General features: G+C 35.5%; 1 protein-coding gene and 1 pseudogene across 2 annotated transcripts in view; both read left to right on the top strand.

Annotated features, from left to right (window-relative positions):
* Arfgef1 (ADP ribosylation factor guanine nucleotide exchange factor 1) overlaps nucleotides 1-23,114 on the top strand; it is a 156,044-nt gene that overhangs the window by 67,896 nt on the left and 65,034 nt on the right. For both annotated transcript variants that reach the window (XM_004637529.1, XM_023722363.1), the window contains exons 8-13: nucleotides 9,602-9,777; nucleotides 10,497-10,630; nucleotides 14,725-14,959; nucleotides 22,449-22,548; nucleotides 22,648-22,787; nucleotides 22,882-22,990. In XM_004637529.1, coding sequence (XP_004637586.1) covers nucleotides 9,602-9,777; nucleotides 10,497-10,630; nucleotides 14,725-14,959; nucleotides 22,449-22,548; nucleotides 22,648-22,787; nucleotides 22,882-22,990 — 894 coding nt within the window. The remainder of the gene's footprint in view (nucleotides 1-9,601; nucleotides 9,778-10,496; nucleotides 10,631-14,724; nucleotides 14,960-22,448; nucleotides 22,549-22,647; nucleotides 22,788-22,881; nucleotides 22,991-23,114) is intronic.
* On the top strand, nucleotides 3,557-4,653 carry LOC105743015 (annotated as a pseudogene).

Here is a 23,114-nt window from a genome sequence, read left to right as displayed (position 1 = left end):
TTTATCCTGTAGCCCTGTACCACACTTTGTAGATCCTTTGTCAGTGTCAACCATGAGGATGAATCACGACCATTGCTTGACCAATTTGCTCTCTGCGAAAGCCTGAGAGAATGTTTTTTCTCCTTATGACTCTCCCCAGATACACTATACATCACTGATCACTTTCCTCTGTGGCTCCATAATCTTGATCAGAAAATTTGGAACACAACTGAGTTACATGATGTTACAGTACAGATTGTCCTATGTCCCAGGTCTTCACTGACCTTTAAAGGCTAGGGCCAAAATGTTGGCTGACCTTGCAGCCCTTCCTTTTCTCCAATTTTGATCTGCTAACTTAGGTTGTTAACTCTCCAGAAGAGAAGCTTATTATTCACCTGAAATATATTATTTTTTTTTCATTTATTACCCTTTTTTTTAAAGGAAAAAAAAAAAAAAACCTTTACTTGAGAGACAGTATGGCAATAATTGGTATGTCATGAGAAGAAATACATATTTAGAAGACCAGGATGACAGGCACTCCAAGTGTGACCCCTCTGTTACACATCGCCATCTTCAGTGCAGCTGCCTGGCTCACAGTCACCAGCATATACAGTTAGTCAGGGTGAGAATCCTACCAGCCAACTGCTAGTCTCAAAAACCTTTTGATGTCCCCTAGGATCACTGCCCCACCCATCTCGTGCAATCAAATGCATGGCTTTGCCCCTGTCATGTTTCCCAGCTTTTCTCCTTGCCCACTCCTCATTGTCCATTCCTCAAGTTCTCGCTTTCCTTTTATTTGTGTTGTACGTTTCTATATGTAATTCCTCTTTTGAGTTCTTATACTAGGGAGACAATATGATATTTACATATGTTATTCCTTGGTTGATGGACATTTGCCAAGAATTTGTTATGACAAATTATACTGCTGTTATCATGGGTGCATGTTCATATATATATATATATATATATATCTATCACAAATATATCACTGTGATATATTTCTAATTCTTCTGGAAAGATAACCAGAAAGGAAATAGCTGGGTTAAATGGGACCTCCAATCCTCATTTTGTTGTTGTTGTTTTGATATAGGGTCTTTCAACACAGTTTGAACTCGTAGTGATCATCCTGTCTCAGCCTCCCTAGTGCTGGGATTATAGGTATGTGCCACCACACCTGGTTCTGGGGCGGCATGGTATGTAGTATCGGAGATCGAACTAGGGGCATGGTGCTTGTCAGGTAGGCTTATGCCACCAAACGATCTCCCTAGCCTCTTTTTTTGAGATATCTTCAGACTGATTTCCAGAGTGGTTGTACCAATCTATATTGCCAACAGTGGAGAAGGGTTCCTTTTTCTCCCCAGCCCCTCCAGCATTTGTTATTGGTTGGTTTCTTGATGATAATTTATGGCTTCTCTTTAGCATGTCTGAGTAGTCAACATTATTACTCTTGTGCTCATGGGCCATTATTAAGTCTAAGAGTTATTTGAACACAAATTCTATAATATCGTGACAGTAGATCTGTTAAGTGACTAATGGGTGGGTAGCATATGTACAATAGATACATTCGTCAAAAGAATGCTTCTTGATCTAGATGGGATGCACTGAGGTAGGAAGAGATTTCATTATGCTACTGAGACAGCACATATTCAAAACAGAAGAATCATTCCTGGAATTTTCCATTTGAATATTTACAGTCTATAATGTACTGTGAGTAAAATGCAGAAGGTGAAGCCAAAAATAAGAGGGGAGAAACTATTATTTTTAAATATATTTCATTATATAGGAATACTACTTTGAAAAAATTTTTCGTTTGTATATGTTTGTAGTACATGCATTTTATAGTCATCTTAAGTGGGTACATGTAAATAATACAACTTGCCTCTTTTTTTTTTTTTTTTTTTTTTGTGGTACCAGGTATTGAACTTGGGAACTTGTGCTTTCCAGGCAGTCACTTATGCAGCTGAGCTATATCCCTAATCCTAACTTGCCTTTTTTTTTTTTTAAATCTCCTTCCCTTTCTTGTCTCCCTCCCTCTTTCCCTCCTTCCCTCCCTTCCTTCTCTAATTCTCATTGCCCATTTTCATTTTTACTGGTATGTTTCTTAGCTCATGTTTATGGCATGTAATATTTACATATATTGAGTTTATTAGGCTTCTATACATGGTTTATTTATTTCCCCTTCACTTCCCACCTCCCCTCACCCTTAGTCTCTTGGACCCCTTACCATTTACAAGAGATCCATCCCCTTGGCTCCTTTCATTCATCCTCTTGTTCTCTTAGTTTGTGTTCCTCGCCTTACTCAAGTGAGAGATACCATATGGTATTTAAGCTTGTGTCTGGTTTTTGTCCTTCAGCATCATATATTCCAGGTGCATCCATTTTCTTTCAGATGTCTGAAGTTTGTCCTTCTTTATCCAACTAGCATTCCATTATATATGAATACCACATTCCTTCATACACATAGGTATTTAAGATCCTTCCAGGTTTGAACTGTTATGAATTTTTCTGCTATGAAGATTTTTATACATGTATTGCTATACTATGATATCTTAAGCTCTTTGGGAAAGATACCTAGAAGGGGGCTGGCTGGATTACATAGAATTTCTAAGTTTAATGCTTTGTGAAATCTCCATATTGATTTCCATAACGGTTGTATTAGTTTACATTCCCCAAAACAAGGTAGGTTTCCTTTTTCACCACGGTCTTACCAGAATTTATTATTTTTTTGATTTCATGGTGATAGCCCCTCTTTCTTGAACAAGGATAATAATAATTTACTTTGCATTTCTCTAGTGGCCATAGATGTTGAACAGTTTTTCATATATTTGTTGGCCATTTGTAGTTCTTCCTGTGTGCCATTCCATCTTTTGCCCATTTCTTGAGCAGATCTTTTACGTGGTTTAGTTTTTTAAAGTTATTTATACTATATATTTTTGATAATAGTCCTCTGTCTGAGGATAGGTAACAAAAATGTTTTTCCCATTCTGTAGGTTGACTGTTCACTCTACCAATTGATTCTCTTGCTGCATAGAAACTTTGCAATTTAATATAATTACATTTGTTGATCCTTAATGTTATTTCTTGTGCAGTTATATTTCTGGTTAGAACATCTTTTTTGTACAGCTGTGGCTTCATAAATATGTTACCAATTTCGTCTTCTAGTATTGTCAGTATTCCTGTTACATGTTTAGCTCTTTGATCTGTTTTGAATTTAATTTAGTACAGTGAGAAATCAGGATCTAGTTTCAATCTGCAAAGTGTTATTCAATTTTCTCTGTACCATGTGTTGCAACTTACACTTTTGGCCTCTTTCTCAGAGATCAACTATCTGAGTACTCCAATGATGGAGAACCTTTTAGAGCTTCAGTGATCTATTCAGCTTGCTGTAGCTTCCTTAAAATATAAAAAAAAAAATTAATTTTAAAAATTTGATTGGGACCTGGATTATGGTTGTTTCCCTTTTATTTTAAGATTCCTCAGTGCAACAACCACCCCCTTCTGCATGTCTCACTGACCCATTGCCCACATCTGGGATCTGGTTGTGGCCTCCTCAGCAGCCACCCATGGTCTGCTGACCATGGATCCCCACAAAGTAAACAAGCTTTAAGCCTTTGTGGAAATACGTGAGCAAGATCCAAGCATCCTGCACACCAAGGAGATGTGTTTCCTGAGGGAGTAAGTGGAGAATATGTGGGGGTGTAAAGTACCATTGCTACTCATAAAGCTAAATCAGAAGAAAATATCAAGGAAGAAAAAACAAATAGTAAGAAAATGGGAGAAAACAAAGACAGATGAGCCATCAAGTGAGGAAAGTGATCCAGAGATCTACAGTGAAGGTGTAATTGAGCCAGACACTGATACCCCTCATGAAATGGAAAATGAAAATGTAGCGATAACTGAGGAGGTGCTGGGTCAAGTAAATGAAAGGGGCTGTCATTGATGCTGTAAATGATGGTGAAACTATAGAAAGCCATTGATTTGTTCACAGATGTCATCAGACTGAATCCTTGCTTGGCATTCTGTATGCCAAGAGGACCAATGTCATCATCAAGTTACAGAAGCCAAATGCTGCTTTTCTAGATTGTGCCAGAGCCATTGAAATAAATCATGTTTCAGCCCAACCATTCAAGTGGTGAGGGAAAGCACACAGACTTCTGGGCCATTAGGAAGAAGCAACAGCCTATGATCTTTCCCTTGCTTGTAAGCTGGATTATTGTGAGGATACAACTACAGCATTGACAGAAGTTCAGCCAAGGGCCCAGAAAATTGCTGAACATCAGAGAAAGTATGAGTAAAAAAGTGAAGAAGAGAGATCAAAGAAAGAATAGGGTTAAGAAGGCTGGAGAGGAGCGTGAAAAACTCAGCGGCAGGAAGAAGCCAGACAGTGAGCTCATAGGACTTTTCCAGGAGGCTTTCCTGGGGAAATGCCTGATAGTTTCTGAGGAGGGATGCTTGGAATGGGAGCAGGCATGGCAGGAATACCTGGTCTCAATGAGATTCTTAGTGATCTAGAGGTCCTTGCACCCATGCAGGATCCAGAAGTTATGGTGGCCTTCCAGGATGTGGCCCCGGAATCCCACAAGTATGTAGAAATATCAGAGTAATCCAAAGGTTATGAATTTCATCTGTAAAGTGTCAGCCAAATTTGGAGGTCAGAGCATAATGCTCATCTGAGAAAGCCCTTCCTAAAAGAAAAGCAGCCTTGGGCCTGGGAGATGGCTCAGTGGAATAAGCGCTTCCCTGGCAAGTGCAAGGGCCTGAGTTCAATCCCCGGTTCCGCAAAAAAAAAAGGAAAGCAACCTAGATGACTTACTTAGTGGATGTTGCAATAATACAAACCAGTATGCCTCTGACCTCATCGGGAGAGTTGGTGGTGCTTTGAAGATAATCCCTTCCCCTCTGCACCAAGTGGAACTGAAGCATTTTACAATGGTTTTCCATTAGGGTATTCATTCAGATAATGTTTTCTTACTAGGAATTATAAACCTTAAAATACTTTTTTTTTTTTTTTTTAATTTGGTACTGGAAATCAAATTCAGAGCCTTGCACTTACTAGGCAGACACCATGCCACTGGGCTATATCCCTGGCCCCTTAAGTAATTTTTAAACCTTAAAAAAAAAAAAAAATTTAAAACATCTGTAATTCCTATGTCTTTCTTCATTAACCATTTTTATTTGAATTACTGGGCAAGAAAGATAATTATGAAGATTTATGACTTTAGTGCAAAGAAAATAAAGTAGGGGTTTTTTTTTGGTGGGAAGCAACTCTCATTTAAGAAGATAAAGTTTTAGTTGGATGTATGGTTACTAAGGCATTTTTATTTGACTTTTTAAAGATTTCCTTTTTTTGATGATTTATTTCAATATAACTATTGGGACCATCAGTATTTGAATGTGATCTGGATAGGGACTAGAAGTATATTAATAAGGCAACAGAAGTCTTACACAATGTTTTATATAATACGTACCTGTGTACAGTTTGCATTTAAATCTTACACTGTGCTAAAGGGATAGTCTTTATTTCTAAGCCACAGAGGAGCTGGGTTATTTAGCTCTGCTCTTGTCCAAAATATCAAATAAGTTTTTCATATTATTTCTACTAGGGAAAAAAAATTCCTCATAAGGTTATTTATTTGAACTTGCTGTTTTCCTAACATGAGAGAATCTGCAGAAGAGAATGATTAGATTAGTCAAACTACCACTTGACAATTTCCAACAGTATAGTGTATGTGGTGTCATGTAGAAGAGTTTGCAGGCAACCAACCCACAGAGGCTTATAAGTTCCAGGAGTAAGATTTTGGACTTCATTCCAGGACAAAATGAATTACCATTGACGATTTTATAGCTGAGGCATGAAACATTAGAACTATGCTACTAGCTAAGTTTGAAAATAGGAAGTTCAAGAGACCAGCCATAGTAGACTAAGCTTGAACAGTCAGAGGTCTGCAAGATTGCCTCAAGATTTTGTGATTCATTGGAAAGGCTCACGAGACATAACATACGGTTTTATTCACTGTTAAAGTTTGCAGCAAGAAGGTTCAAAGCAATTTTGACAAAATTTGACTGTTAAAATTTGCAAAGCAAGTTTGACAAAGGAGAAAAGTGTATTGGGTAAAGTCTGGAAGAAATCAGTGAACACTTTGAAGAATTCTGTGCCACAGAAGTCATGCAGGATACTCTTTGCTCTTCTAGCATCAAGTTATGAAATATTTATTAGAGAAGCATATTAGAGATTTATGGCCTAACGTGTTTATTGGGGGCTGTTATTTAGGTACCTCTGCCTGGCATGTCAGAATTCCAGAATTGTAGATAAATGTTGGTTCAAATTAGAGATCCTTAGAATGAAAGGTGGTTCTGCATAATCCATTCTGTTGGAACAGTTTAGACCATTCATGATGAACCTTTTAGAGCTTTCAGTGATAACAAACAGCCTACTGCTGCATGTGTGCCAGAGGTTCACGACTGGAACTGCTGGACTATAAGCTTCTAGTCAGTTCTGTTAGTTACCCTCCCAAAAAATAAGATACCAGGTGTCATCCAAATTCTAGCCTTAAAAGTAGGCTTTCCTAAGGTAGTATCAGGCCTACTGTGTTACATGTTTTTTACATGGGTAGTCTCCCAATTTTTGAGCCTATGTGGATTGGGTTGATGATGATACTATTGGGAGTGTTGAATGGTACTGACAAATAACTTGGGGAGTTAAAACTAATAATTTACTTTTGATACACTGGTTTTGATCTTTAGCTTGAAAATGTTTATGAAATATGTGGAAAAATTTCAGATCTATAAAAAAAGATCCTAGGATTATATAATGAACACCCATATTTATCTGGATTCACTAATCATCAATTTTGCTGCATTTGCCTTGTGTCTTTTAGAACACATACTATATATATATATATATATATATATATATATGCCTTTGCGGAATCATTTGAAAATTCATTGTATGCATCATGACATTTTAGCCTCTAGATAGTACAGTATACGTTTACTACAGATAAGGCCACTATCATAGCTAAATGCAATTTCATTTTCAATGCAAGAAATTTTAATAGTATCTAATACAAGAATTTTCCTAAAATGTATGTCTTACATCCTTTGTTTTTTTTAAGTGCAGGACGAAATCCAAGTATACTCTCATTTCTTAGGTCTCTTTGGTCTTTGTACTTGAGTACAAGTCTCTTTATCTTTATCAAAGAAAATCATGTGTTCCTTTGAGAACTTTGAAAAAAGTAGAGAGGAAAATGATAATAGCTGAAATACGGCAAGAGTTGAAAAAATTTAGAATGAACGAATTAGGTAAGATGTATTTGTGTAAAATTGAAAGTATAATGATAAAACATTCAGTGAAGGAGAATGATAGCAATTTAAGAAAATGTGGATTTGAGAACAGAGAGCTTAGAAATTTAAAGTAAATTCTACCTAAATGAGAGAATTGAAAAGATTTTTAGAGTTGTCAGAGAACTTTGTAGTGGTTTAAAATAGAGTAAAAAAGCCTATGCAAAATTAATTTAATTCTTAGCTAAAAAGACATTGGAGATCTTTTTTAGTGGTGGTCTTAGTTATTTTTATCATTGGCGGGACAAAATACCTGACAGCCAAAAAGGAGAAAAGGTTTTTGTTCGTCTGTTTGTTTGTTTAGCTCAGTTTGTGAAAGTTTCAGTCTAAATCAGTTGGCTCCAATGCAGGATGGATGACAGTCATCACAGTGGAGAAATAGTTCATAGTGGACAGAAGGTAGGAAAACCAAGCCAGGGTCAGCCACAGCTCTTTCTATCCCTTATGTTTTACCCAGGTTACTTAGGGTGAGTAGCACTCACAATTAACCCTAGGGCCCTTGATCCTAGCATTGCACTATGAGTCGAACCCAGCATCACACATTGTGCATCCAGCCAAATCTGAAAAAGCCTGACCATGGGGCTTTTGTGGGACATCTAGACACAAGTTGCCATACAGAGTCATAGAAAGAAATACAATTAGGTGCAAAGAGAGAAAAAAAGAGTAAATGCTTTAAGGACTGTTAGGAATTCAGTTTCTGATAATTATTACTCAATTTTTTGTGATGCCAGAGAGTTCTTTGCCATCTATAACCATTTCTTGTATGTGTAGTATATACATATAATGAAAGCTATAATAGCATCATGCATATCAAACATTAGAATATTAAAGCTCTAAAAGTTTATCTGAGAAAGTAGCTGTCTCATTTTGTGTGATCTCATTTCCCAAATGTGTTTATTACTGAATAACTTTAATATAATACTTGTTAATTGCAAAATCTAGTTTGGTATTATCTAGCTTACTCTTGCAGGGTATTCTCATTTGAAGAGCGAAAAGCACCTTCAGAGTAGAGGAGCCAGAAGATGCTACTCCTTTCACATTACTTGAGTCACTCTAAACCTGGAGAGATTTAATCAGTTAATAATAAAATTAGTAATAACAACCACTAATTGAGTACTAGTTGTGTCATATGCTGTGTCTTTATATTTTAGTAATTCCTCATAGACTTTATTTTCTGTGTTGCTGGTGAAGAAATACAGGCAAAGAAAGAAAAAATAGCTTATTCAGTTAGATGGAAGAGACATGATTGAAATACGTATCTTTCATGTTACATGAAGAAGTTACATGTCCTCCTCATAGCACAGAATATTTCCCACATAGTTTCCTTATAGTTTCTTTCATTGGTTGCGTGAAAGGAGTAGCTTCCTACTAGATAGCTATGTCACTGTGGCCATAGACATAAATGTATTGTTTTTTTAAAATAACAAATACATTACACCTTGAGTAGTTAATGGAACTTGATATTATTTCTGTTATCTGTGTATTTTCTACTAGAAGTTAGTTCCAGTTTATATTAATTACAAGTATGACTACTAAGAATGAAAATCATTCAGTAATACAGGCCATCACTTTACAAGCTATGTTCCAAAGAACATGTGTTACTAAAGATAATAATATTCTGTTAAAAAAAAAAAAAAGCAGAGAAGCGCATAGTAAAATAAATTTTGAAAGTACTATAGCTTGTATTTGACCATGAGATATTTTTCAAGAATTTCTTTTAGCATCTCAAGGCCTTAGGATTCATCACAACACAGTTTAAGTGCTAATGTAGACTAAAAAGTAAGCTGCTTGGGCTGGGAAGATAGCTCGGTGGCCTAGGTGTCTGCCTGGCAAGCACAAGGACCTGGGTTCGACGCCAGTACTACATGCCATGCCAGCCACAGAACCCAGGGTGCACTGTGTTGGCCACCAAAACGGTGTGGTGGCACATGCCTATAATCCCAGTGCTGGGGAGGCTGAGACAGGAGGGTCACTACAAGTCTGAGCTGTAAATAAATAAATGATTAAGGATTTAAAAAAGAAAAAAACTGCTTTTGCAGGTCTTGGACAGCATTTCATCAGCTAAGTGTATTTCATTGCCAGAGCAACTGAAGGATCATATTCAGAAGTATGCCAAATGCTTATTGACTTAGTAGTAAATATGCTAACCTTTAAATCTTGCCAGTACATATTTTACTTCACTTTGCTTTTCTGCCACTACTTCATTTTAAATATGTTACACTTTTAAAACACACTTTGGTTAAGTTAGATTTATTTGCATGTTTTTTAAATTCTATTTTAGATATGGGAGAAGGGACTTCTATAAATGCAAGTACAGATGGCAACATTGGAACTATAGAGGATGGTAGTGACAGTGAAAATATTCAAGCAAATGGAATTCCAGGAACACCAATTTCTGTTGCATATACACCATCCTTACCTGATGACAGGTTATCTGTTTCTTCCAACGATACTCAGGTATAAATGGGTTGAAGTGGGTGGGGAAAGATTTATATCTGTCAGCATCTTTCAGTAAATCTGGTTGGTGATACTGTCAGATTTCAATTTGTGGAAGTGAACTTTTTCACTGATAAAAATTAGCGCTGTTTATTCCTTTCATATATAGATAGCTACATTTCCAACTTTATGTTCACATTCTCACCTATACCTTTTCAAATGGCATTTTAAAAGAACATTCTTACCACATGTAATAGGGTAATGATAGTATAAGACAAAACAGCTTTTGGAAATTTAAAGTCATCTTTTATAAACAGAGAAATCAGTACTGTGCTAGTCATAGGAGTTCATCTTTCTTCTGTTTTATGTTCTAGTCTGTAACTTTTTTGATAAGGTCTGCTAAAAGGCCTTTTGGATATGTGTTTTATGAGGTCTTGGTTTATGCTAGGTTTTTTGGGGGGGTTGTCAGTAATAGTATAAGATAGGTAAATTTTTTAAGCTTTTATTTGGTGACAGAAGGACTTTTAAAAGAAAGCATTTTAAAAGTATTGTTATTGGGTGTGAGAATGGTGTATAAGATTTAAGAAAAGCGGTATGATAAATTCATCATTCAGTTCTCTTCCAATAGGTGGGGTGGGGAATAGTATACCTATTAATGAACTAAGTAAAATATACTAGAAGGCTGAAATTATTTTACCCTGGAAAATATGTGTATTTTCATGGTATATTAATTTGTTTAGGAATCTGGAAATTCTTCAGGACCTTCACCTGGTGCTAAGTTTTCCCACATTTTACAAAAGGATGCCTTTCTAGTATTCAGGTCATTATGTAAACTGTCAATGAAGCCACTGTCAGATGGACCACCAGATCCAAAGTAAGTCATTAGCCATTTTGCTAACAAGTAGCAGTTTTTCAGCTTGAAACTTACTGTTAACAGTGTTTGGATTTTCTTTTGCTGTTTTTGTGCCATAGTACTTTAAAATCTGGGGTAGAGATATTTTATTAAAAAAATTGTTGCTAGACATGTAGCATACCCCTGCGATGCAAGCACCCAGAGAAACTGAAGTAGGAGGATTACACATTTTAGTCACACCTGGAGGGCTTAGCGAGACCAATCCAATCTCAAAGTAAAAAACTAAAAATAGTCTGGGAATGTAGCTCAGTGGTAGATTGTGTGTGGGTTCAATCTACCACTATTGCAAAAAAAAGAAAAGGGCATTATTGTTTTCTCCTGCATGGTAGCTTTTAACTGCTATGTAAAGTACATTCAGAGTTTGATTACTCATGATTATGAACAGGCCATGTAACTTCTCCAGAATAGAGCTTATAAATCAACCTAACATTTATGAAAAAAAAAAATTTTGGTATTGAAAAACGGTTCCCAAATTGCTGGTGAAGGTATCTTACACTATTTCCCAAATGACAAGACAGCATAATAGTGTCTGGTACATGATAGGTGCTTGGTAAATGTTACTGATGAATAAATAATTGTAAATATTTATTTCCATGTTGTAAGTAACTTCAGAGTCAGTATAGCCCCTTCCCACTACATGCTAAGCTACTGAAAACTATAAACCAAAATGTAATATAACTTAAAGAAATCAATGTAAAAAGTCATAATGAAAATCAGTATGTATGGATTAAGGTTGGACAGAATGCCCAAGACTCATTTTTCTATAGAGAGATAATGGCATTTGTCTGATTCCCATGAAATATCACATGTGATTAAAAAAAAAAAAAAACACAACAAATGCTTAATTTTTTAAAATTATTATAGTAGGAGAGAGAGATAGCTTGGTGATCTAAGTGCCTGCCTGGCAAGCACAAGGACCTGGGTTCAAGTCCTGGTACTGCATGCTATGCCAGCCACAGAAACCTGGGTGCACCATGCCAGCCACTGAAACCAGGTATGGTGGCACACACCTGTAGTCCCAGCACTGGGGAGGGCGAGACAAGAGCATCACTATGAGTCTCACCTGTGTAGCAACACCCAGTACCAAATAAAGAAACAAAAGATAAAAATAAATTAAAAATAAATTATTACAATGAAGACACATTACCATTAAGCCCCCTCAAAATATTCACTTTTAGTTCAAACTCACTTAGCATATCATTATTTCTACTTTCTGAAGCTGTTTTAAAAAGATCACTTTCATTAGTGTCCTTAGTTGTGCTGTCATAGCAATCTTGGTGTCTCGAATCATTTGAAAACTTTTACCACTCATGATGATTTTGACTTTGGGTAAGACTGAGGGCGTTCACAGTGGAGGACCTGGTATAAATAAGGTAGATGAGGACACACATTTTTTACAAGCCTGCATTTTCATCAGATGGCCATTGGCAGCATTCAGTGTATTTTTGATCAAATCTCATAAAAGTATTTGTAAAATAGGACTTCCAGTGTTGGGAGGTAGCTCAACAGTACAAGCACCTGCCAAGGTTCTGAGTTTGGCCCCTGGTACCAAAAAAAAAAAAAAAAAAAGATTTAAAAGAGAACTTCCAGAAGTACTTCAGAAAGTGACAAGAATTATGGAATAAATGTGCTCAAAGTGAGGGGAAATATTTTGAAGGGAACTAATAACGTATTCTATTCTAATAAATTATGTTTAGATACCAAATTTTTTGAGCAACCCTAAAGAAATGTCATTCCTATAAGTCATAAATCTTTCAAGTGTAACTAATTACTGTCTGCAGTTGAACTATGGAGTTTTAAGAGTGACCTGCCTTTCCAGTGTTGCAGCAGAATGTAGTATGATAGTATTAGATAAGGAGAACTTCCTGGAGAAAGAATCCTTAGAGAGTAACATTTAAAAAGGGATATTGAGCTGGGGGAGATGTAAGCAACACTATTTCAGTTGTATTATTATTATTTTTTTTTTACCTACAGTTTTTAAAAAACTCTACAGTGTTGACAAGGCATGATAGTACATTCCTGAATCCCAGCACTTGGGAAGGCTGAGGGAGGAGAATTGTGGGTTATTAATTTGAGTACAATTCTGGAAAATAACGATTTTGGTGAGACTCAAAATTTAAAAAAAATAACAGATGGCTGAAGGTGTAGCTCCCTCAGAAGCCCTATATTCAATCCCCATTACCTTGGAAGAGGAAGATTCTTTTAACGAATAAAATGTAAACTACTTAATCTTCATATTTAGTGGGCTTAAACCAAATATTAGAGAATTTTGTTTGAAGGCCCACTTGCCAGTCAGAGTTATTAAACTATTAGAAAGATGGAAAGAAGTCAAATTCTAGGAGCTCTTGTTTTTCCAAAAGAAAAAAATATTTTCTTGAATAGCATTTTTTGGTCAAATTCAGTGATCTTTTATAGTTACATGGTTTTATTTTTATCTTTGCTTTTCTTTATGTTTTCCATTTTGCTAAGATGATGATCCTGGAATTATTTTTTAAACTTGAATCATAATTTGAAACTACTTCCGTGAAAACTTGCAGGCATGAATATCCAGCCTTGTTTATCCGTTAAAAAGTGTAATTTATTTCCAGCACTTGGGAGGCTGAGACAGGAGACTCTTGCTAGTCCCAGGCCAGCCTGCGTTACATATTGATTTCAAGGCCAGCCTGAATTACATATATGGTGAGATCCTCTCAAAAAACCAAAATAAATAAAACTTAAGATAGTCTTTTGACATTTCTTCACTGATTAGTACCTTGTACATAGTACGTACTTAATAAATGACTGAACACAAGAATAAGTTATTTAATTTTGGAGAACGCATCTTGTGTTGAAAGCATTTTGATATGTGCTGGGGATGCAAAGACAAAGTATAACAAAAACTGAAATTTAGAGAATGGCAGGTTACAGTATCTAATAGGAATTGAGCCTCCCAAAAACTGATAGTAAGTTAGACTTAGGAGTACTAGTACTTTAGAGTAATAACCATCTAGGAAACAGGACTTTGTAATAATGAACCATGATTAGCTTCAATTTTGTTTCAAAGAAGATAGTATATGTTTTCTTTTTTGTGATACCAGTTTACATGAAATGAAATATTCCTTGCTAGATTTACTTAGAGCAGTTAAATTTCCTATACTGTGTAAGTGTGACTGAATATATAGTATTTGGGATAAAAGTTGAAAAAAAAAAAAAAAAAAACCCTACTGGAGTGTTTCAGTGTGACCTGAATTTGAATATTCCTTGGGATCAATCTCCTAGGTCTGTTGATCTTTGTTAATGGGACACAAATTATATTTGTACATCTAATTAAAATTTTCATAGTACTAGAAAACATGACAGTATGTTGATTAGAAAATAAAATTTTAAGATGGATATTTGTCAGCTGTCATTACACTATTTAGATGTCTGAACTGTTAGGAAATTGTTTAAATATTCTAAAAGTGTGCATTTATTTCAACAGAAAAACCTGGTTGTTAAAAAAAATAAGCTTGAAATAGTGCTATAGTTTGATAACACATTCAAGTTTTCATTGGGGTTTAGGATTTTTGAGTAGAATAACTAGGAAAAAATATATTGAAACTGTTACAGTGAAGGTTTCAATTGAAATTTTATAGTGATTTTTCTTTCATTCTATCATTTTTATTTAAGATTATATCTAGGCTAATACGCTCTACATACATCCTGAAAAATACATATAAATGGTTATAATACAAAATGAATATGGCCTGTAACATAACTTGATATTCTTAGATTTATAGTGATTTCTAATGAGATATACATAATTTTGAAAGAAGCGCAACATTTTTCTTCAATTATTTTTTCTTTTTCACTGGAAAAGTAAAGTGACATTAAATATTCATGATTTGTTCCCCCATTTGAAAGCTTTGTGAAGTTTTGTGCCTAAGCTTTTCCATGTACTGTATTTTTTATTTTTAATGTTGAGTTTTTCTATTCCACTTCATTTAAAAATTTTTTAAATGTGGCAGCAGGATAAATCTGTTATTACCATAATACTAAACTTGTCCATATACCTTGCTTTCTTTTTTATATTTTAGGTCTCATGAATTACGATCCAAGATTCTTTCATTGCAGTTACTTCTATCCATTCTGCAGAATGCAGGACCTGTTTTCAGAACAAATGAGATGTTTATTAATGCTATTAAGCAGTATCTTTGTGTTGCACTCTCAAAAAATGGTGTCTCGTCTGTTCCAGAAGTTTTTGAGCTTTCTCTTTCCATATTTCTTACTTTGTTGTCAAACTTCAAGACACATTTGAAGATGCAAATTGAGGTATGTTCTACTTTAGACATTAAAATTTTAGATACTGTTCAATATTTCATTTGTTTCATGCTAGACAAGTTTCTAGACAACTTTTTAGAGTAGAAAATGTTTGTGTGTGCTCATGTACCTCTTTTTTTAATTCACCCATTCAGCTACCATGTGTCTGTGAGGTACTAAGCTCCATATAAGCACTGAGAATACTAAGTGAGGACAGTGTCCCTATCTGCAAAGAACTTGTACTAATGGAATGTGTGATTCTAGCTCTCTGGAATTTATACTCTTTTTTTTCAAATTTGTACCCTTTTTTTAACATTTGTATTTTAGAAATATCCATTTTTTATGTCAGTTTGTAACCTTCATTTAATTTTTAATAAATTGCATGTACAGGTTGCATTTTGAGTATTATTATTATTATTATTATTATTAGTTTTATGTATTTGGTACAGGGTCTACAGGGTCTCACTACATAGATCGAACTCGTAGTGATTCTCCTGCTTTCAGCATCCCAAGTGCTGGGATTACAGGTGCGGGCCACCACACCCAATCTCAGTCACCATCTCAGTGCGCCCCAGGGGTAGGACCGGAACAGCATGCAGGGGATTCATGAACCCTGGCTGCTGCGTTGTGCCTAAGCAGATTCTTTAGTCTGCTGACCTATCTAGCCGACCCTGCATTTTGATTTTTAACTTTATATTTTCTTAATGAAGTACTAATAACACATTAGCTCAACTGAAAGAATAAATTATTTTCTCAGAATTTTTGATGATCAAAATAATCATTCTTTTCATTAATGGTCTGTAATATCTATCAAAACCACTTATAACATTTTTTAAAATTATTTATTTATTTTTATTTACTACATTTATTTATTGTGTGTGTGTGGCCAGCTCAGCCCACCAGGGGGCGGGGCTGGCTGGCATGTGGTGCTGGGGGATCGAGCCGCGGTCCCTGTGCTTTGCCAAGCTTGTTTCAAATAGGTGCTTTAGACTACTGAGCCATCTCGCCAGCCCCACTTACAACAGTTTTATGGGAATGAAGTATTAAAAGTTTTAAAACTTAGGCCATATTTTTTAACAAGAAACAACTTTTAGTACCTGTATGTTGTCAAGATTTAGAAGTTTGAGATATAGATATATATAGATAGATAGATAGATATTTTTTTTTGTGTGTGTGTGTGTGTGTGTGTAAATAATACTAAGCATTTAGGAACAGATGCTACATTTACATAGTTTTTTCCATTATCTTCAGGAACTACAGATAAAGGAGACTTTAAAATAAACCTTTAGGGGCCGAGGAGATGGCTCAGTAGAATAAGCGCTTCCCTGACAAGTGCAATGGCCCGAGTTTAATCCCCAGTTCTGCCAAATAAATAAACAAACAAACAAACCTTTAGAGTATTTATAGAAACCCAGAAATCTGAAGATGAGGATTTAAGCTGACAGAAAATGTTGAAGGCCTTTGTGTAGCCAGTTACTTTAGCAGATTTTGAACACTTAGATTCCCATAGTAATTACTTGGTAGGCTGTACTGCAGTTTTGTTTTGTTTTTTTAATTATGTATTTATTTGTTACAGGATCTCATTTTGTAGGTCAGACTCATAATGATCTTCCTGTCACAGCCTTCCCAACACTTGGATTACAGGCATGTGCCATCATGCCTGGTTTTGGGGCTGGCATGGTATGCAGTACTGGGAATCAAACTCTGGTCCTTGCTCTTGCCAAGCAGGTGCCAAGACCACTGAGTTATCTCCCAAGCCCTGTATAGCAAATTCTTTTTTTTTTTTTTTAATTAATTTTAGTGAGAAAGAAATAGCAATGAAACAGTTTCAAAACAGGTTAGTGGGCCAGTTACAGTAATCTATACATTGCATGTTGTCTTTGTAATAGTTACTCATAGTACAAGATGCAGACATATCTTGTCTAAACACTATTAGTACAAATCTATCTTCTCATTGAACTAAGAGAAAGTAGCTGTATATCTATGCTATTTTGTGTATATATATATTTTTTTTTCCACTACAAAATGGTCCTTCATTTATATCCCTCTTTTTTGTTTAATTTTGTCAGAGATGGGTATTTCATTGCCATTCAAATATTGTAGGTATGTGAATGCAGCAAAATAATCCAATATAGTCCAGTAGACCATAATAGTGGGTTATCCACAGGACTAGCAATATCAAAAGAGAGCCTTTTACAGCTCAGCGTATTAATATGGCTTTGCTTTTTATACTTCATGTTTATACTTTTCTGCTGGATGGTTAAGCCCAAGATAAAGCAAGACCTATATATCAAAAAATACAACTTTTGTATCTGACAAAGTCAGTCAAAACACCTCAGGATTTACCCTGAAACCCTGTACTGCAGTTTGTAGATCTTTTGTCCATGTCAGCCATCTGGATGAGTCATGGCTATTGCTTGACCAATTTGCCCTCTGTCAAAACCTGAGAGAGTTTTTTTTAACTCTCTAGGTGACTCTTCTTAGGCACACTCTAGATCGTTGATCACCTTCCTCTGTGGCCCCATAATCTCCTTGAACAGAAAATTTGGGACACCACTGAGTTATAGGATGTTACAGTACAGGTTCTCTTATGTCCTGAGTCCTCGCTGACCTTAATGGGCTAGGGCCAAAATGTTGGCTATCCTTGTAGCCCTTCTTTTTCTCTATTTTTTTGGCCTGCAAACTTAAGTTGTTAAGTTCTCTTCCTCCAGAAGAGAAGCTTAATGATATTATTATCCTATAACATAGGCATTTGAGCTTAACATCACTATCTGAATATCAAATGCCTTAGATATAACATGGAACAGGTATTTTCCAGCAATCGTTGATATGCTAAACTTTAAATCTGTATAGGATGTGAAAAAAGAATAAAAAATAAAAATAAACAATTACACATTCTTACACAGAAATTTAGAAATCTAACCATATACAACATTGTAGTAGGACAGTCCTATGACATTTTTTCCTTGTCTCTTGTTTTCTTTTATTACCTTTTTTTTTTAAAACAAACATTTACTTGAGAGAGAGCATAGCAGCAATTGATATGACATTAGCATCAGTACGCATTTATATGACCAGAATGACAGATATTCCAAGCATGACCCTAGCATTACCAGGGAGATAGCTCAGTAGGATAAGTACCTGCCTGGCAAGTGCAGGGTCCTGGGTTCAATCCCTGGTATTGCAAAATAAATAAATAAATAAATAAATAAATAAATAAATAAATAAATTGACCCTAGTATTATACATCGCTATCCTCAGTACAGTTGCTTAATTCATAGGTATCAGCATATATAGTTAGTCCGAGTGAGAATCCTTCCAGTTAACTGCTAGTTTCAAAAACCTGATGGAGACTGTCAGGATCATTGCCTTAACCATCTTGTTTAATGTATAGCAAATTCTTATGCAATTAGGTATCATAAAAATAATGTAAGGTATGAATATTATTCTTCCATTAAAAATGAGTTTAAAAGGAAATAAGTTAAATTTCCTAATGACTCATAGATGGTAGATTCTTTTTTTTTTTTTTTTTTTTATTTTTTTTTTTTTTTTTTTTTTTTTTTTGAGAGAGAGAGAGAGAGAGAGAGTGTGGTGTGTGTGTGTGGCCAGCTCAGCCCACCAGGGGGCGGGGCTGGCTGGCATGTGGTGCTGGGGATCGAACCGCGGTCCCTGATGCTTTGCCAAGCTTGTTCCAAATAGGTGCTTTAGACCACTGAGCCATCTCTCCAGCCCCAGATGGTAGATTCTTATTACAATTGTTGTAATAATGCGGTGCTTTTTTTTTTTTTCTTGCTTTCTTTTTTTTTTAGAGAAAACAGTTGTGTTTATTTCATGGTCCATTGTTGCACAAAGGGAGATGAAGAGGATAATGAGATATAAAAATACTTCTGAAAATAGTAAACATTCAAATTCAAGATGTTTTGTTCCACATGGCAAAAACACATTAATACTGAAATTTCTAAGACAAAATTAAGATTGTTATTACATGGAGAATTACTTTAAGAGTGTCAAGCCCTTTTTTTCAGTGTGCACTGAATTATTTAAAGAAAACATCTATTTTATATGGCTTGCCTATGAGTTTTTAAAATTTATTTTATTTTATTTTTATGTATTTGATACACAGTCTCACTATGCAGCTCAGACTTGTAGTGACCTTCCTGTTTTCAGCCTCCCAGCGCTGGGATTACAGGTGTGCACCACCACGCACACACTTAGTTGCTGGCTCAGGAGCCTGTGGAGAGTTCAGGGCTGGCAAGGCATGTGGTGCTGGGATTTGAACCCTGGTCACTGCTTTTTAAATTTATTTTAAAGAGGAAAAAAAGAACAAAGAAAGTCACATAAAACAATAAAAATGGTTCAAAATTTCAAAGTAAGAATAGGAAAGTAACAGTGGTGGTTATATTACATAATATTATCAGATTTGTTGCTCAGATGATTATTTTTTTTTATTTTAGGGAAGGGTCTACAGGGTGTTCAGGGTGTCACTACTAGATCGGACTTATAGTGATCTGCCTGTTTATAGCCTCCCAAGAGCTGGGATTACAGGCGCGCACCACCATGCCCCATCTCAGTTCTCCTCTCAGTGCATCCCGGGGACAGGGCCAGCACGGCAGACCCAGAGATGGAACCCCTGGCCCCTGGCCCTGCTTGCAGGTGCTTTAATCCGCTGAGCTAGTTGACTGGCCCTTGTGAGATTATGAGATACAGGCACACAAGATTGATCAGTCAAATATCTACTCAATAAACCTTAAATTTTTTTCCGTGATCCTTTTTATTTTTTAAGTTTAACTTATTATAGTTATTATTCTATATAGATAGATAGATAGGTGTTCAAGGAATCATTAAAAATTTGATTTTTTCTATTTTTAGACATGGTATATTACAATGATAGCTATTTATTTAGTACAACATGATAATCCATAGATGGTAACTGAAGGGCTTTTTTTCCCCTTGTTTCTTGATATCTTTTTAAAATTTATTCTGTAAGTGAGAGGCATGGTGGCATGCATCTGTAATCCTAGCTACTCAGAAGGCTCAGGCAGGAGTATTACAAGTTTCAGGTCACCATGCAGCTTAAGACCCTGTCTCAAAATTAAAAGGAATGCGGAGGTAGCTCCCTGGAAGAGCACTTGCTTAGCATGCATGAGTTTCTGGGCTTAATCCATAATTCCTTCCCACAACATACATACACATAAAGCAAAAATAGAACAGTATAGTTAAAGTGATTCATGACACCATCAGTATCTGTAATCTTTTCATGGTATACATAGAAAGAAATACCTAACAGTTAAGCAGTTACGATTAAACAACTTAATCTTTATCTTAAGCTAGTATCTATTTTTAAAAATAGTACATATAAATTAAAAATGCTTTCATTTTATCCTGAGCCACAATTCATTACTACTGGGTTGTAGTTGCTCTTGGTCACTGTACAACTTCTTAGACCTTTTAATCAGATTGGACAGTACCTCCTGCGTTGCTATTCTTCATTGTTTTTTATGTATATATCCTTTTATCATAGCAACTTAAAAGCACCCAGTTTTGTAAAGATAATTATGTCAATGAAAGGATGGTAGTATAATCTAATTAGAACTGTAAATATTCTTTTGAGGTATCCAGCAGATGTATTTCCTACTGAATTTGTCCTCAAGAATTTTCGTGGCTCTCCTGTGAATTTGCTGCTCAATGTATTTGACTTAATGTATTGTTTGGGAAATGTGACCACATGGCCATAAATATTTATTGAATGCCTGTTTATGCACCATGCATTGCAGACACAATGCCTAGGAAGGAAAGCTTGGTCCCTGAGCCAGAAGTGGTGGCATATGTCACTTGGGCAACTGAGGCTGGAGAATCATGAATTTGAGGCCAGCCTGGGCTAAACCTGCCTAGACAACATATTAAGATCCTGTCTCAAAAGGGAAGATAGACCTGGTCCCTGTTACTGTAAAGCTTAAAGTACATAGGTCAGTGGTGATGATCCTATCAAAGCTTTACATGATACAAACAGCAGCATTAAGGAAGTAAATACAAATGTATTGAGTTTTGTGAAACAAAAATACATTGCAAGAAAACCTAAACCTTGGAAAGATGTCAGTCATCTTAAAATTGTATATATATATATATATATATATATATATATATACCATAAATACTAGGATTTTGTTTAATTTTGTAGTTATCCCTTCTTAGGTGACAGTTTTCCAAAATAAATTTGAATCTGAAAATTCTAAGCTGTTAAGTTGAATTTTACTCCATTAAGTTAACTCTTTTATACTTGATACTTTTTGGTGTAAAGAAAAATGAAAAGCAGCTTGTGTATAGTTTTTAGTCAGTAAAGGTCTTCCCTTTTGTAAGTAGTAACAACATATAAGAAATAGATCATTTTTATTTATAGAGTATCAGTTACATTAAAATCTAGAAGTTAGGACTATCTTGAACTTTAGTCTGAAAAATATCACCGTCAAACAGTGATATTTGAAGAAAACCTGAAGCATGACTTGTATTTCTTTTGAACAGTTATTGTCCTGAGGAAATCCAGAATTTTGCGTATTTTATTTGTAGCAGCTGTGCGATGGCAAACAAAACACAGCAAGGTAAAGCACAGGGCTAATATTACAAGGGAAGATTAAGTCACCCACTCAGATTATTTTAGTCCTAATGATACAGGGAACCTAAAAATGACACAGGGAGAAAAACTGATCTCTCAACCTAAAAGGTACCCAGGACAAGTTCGTGTTCTCTAAAACCAAAGAATGAATTTTAGGAACAAAACAGAGGTTATGAGCAAAATATATTTATTGAGGGAAAGAAAGCTCCTATCCGAGAGAGGGACAGGAGGAGGGCCCCAAGCGGGTGGTCAGGAAGCTGTCTCTTCCAGGGACTTTTATAGAGGAAAACCATGTGGTTAGGTAGGTCTGTAAGGTGATGGAGAAGACATGGAAACTAGCTTAAGTGGGCATGAGGTGAGACAAACTATGGTTAACTAATGAGATTACAAGCACCATTACTCAGGTAAAATTGATTAAATCCAGTATCAAATGGGGAAGCAAGTCATGTAGCAAGTGGGCATGAATATGGAACAGGATCTCTTCCTTTTGGGGGTTGGGTTAGTGACTCATTTGGGCTCTTTCAAGGTGATTGATACCTGTTTAGTATATCAATCCCTGATGCCATGCCTAGGGAAGTATGTAGCTGTGTTTACTCTTTTGTCTTGGTCTTGAGATATGGCCCATACAGGAGTGTCTTCTCTTCCAAGTTGCAAAGTCACCTTGTCTTCCATCTTGTCTCTTTGAGGGCCTGGCCCTGTCTGACAGCTTATAATATATCTATCTAATTCAGCTGCCTACAACACTGAGAATTTTGGAGATTGAATTCAGATATAGATGAACTCCAAAGGAACCTGGGTGCTGATCCCTGTTCTATAGCCTTGGGATTTTTAAAAAGTAATCATGTATCTGAATTCTTTGCAGTGTTTTAAAGAGCAATTTCCCCATCACAGGTGTTCTTTAAAGAAATTTTCCTATATATTTTGGAAACTTCTACTAGCTCGTTTGATCACAAATGGATGGTTATTCAGACATTAACCAGGATTTGTGCAGGTATTTGAAATTATCCTTTTTAATCTCTTATTGTTATTTAAAAGACTAGATGCATTTGTATATTACATACATTTTGTTAAAATTAATATGTTGTTACAGATGCTCAGAGTGTAGTGGATATTTATGTAAACTATGACTGTGATTTAAATGCAGCAAATATATTTGAGAGACTAGTAAATGATCTGTCAAAAATTGCACAAGGAAGGGGCAGTCAAGAACTTGGTATGAGCAATGTTCAGGTAAATATTTAAAAATTTTCAGATTTAAATTTCCAAGGAACAGGCATGCATTTTCCTTAAAAGATCTTTTTTTTATTCTGTTTATGCATTATAGGAATTGAGTCTGAGGAAGAAAGGTTTAGAATGCTTAGTGTCAATTTTGAAGTGTATGGTTGAGTGGAGTAAGGATCAATATGTGAATCCCAACTCTCAAACAACTCTTGGTAAGGTAACATTTTGAGTTATAATTCTTAAAATTCATCATTTCAAGAAAAACAGTCTTTTGGGAGCTAGTTGCAAATGACATCAGTTTCGTGACATGTTTATTCATTTACTGTTAAAAACATT

Source organism: Octodon degus, unplaced genomic scaffold (genome assembly GCF_000260255.1).
Source record: "Octodon degus isolate 3935 unplaced genomic scaffold, OctDeg1.0 scaffold00091, whole genome shotgun sequence".
Classification (NCBI taxonomy): Eukaryota; Metazoa; Chordata; class Mammalia; order Rodentia; family Octodontidae; genus Octodon; species Octodon degus.
Note: the sequence above shows the minus strand (reverse complement) of the source record. Positions and strands in the feature narration are given on the sequence as shown.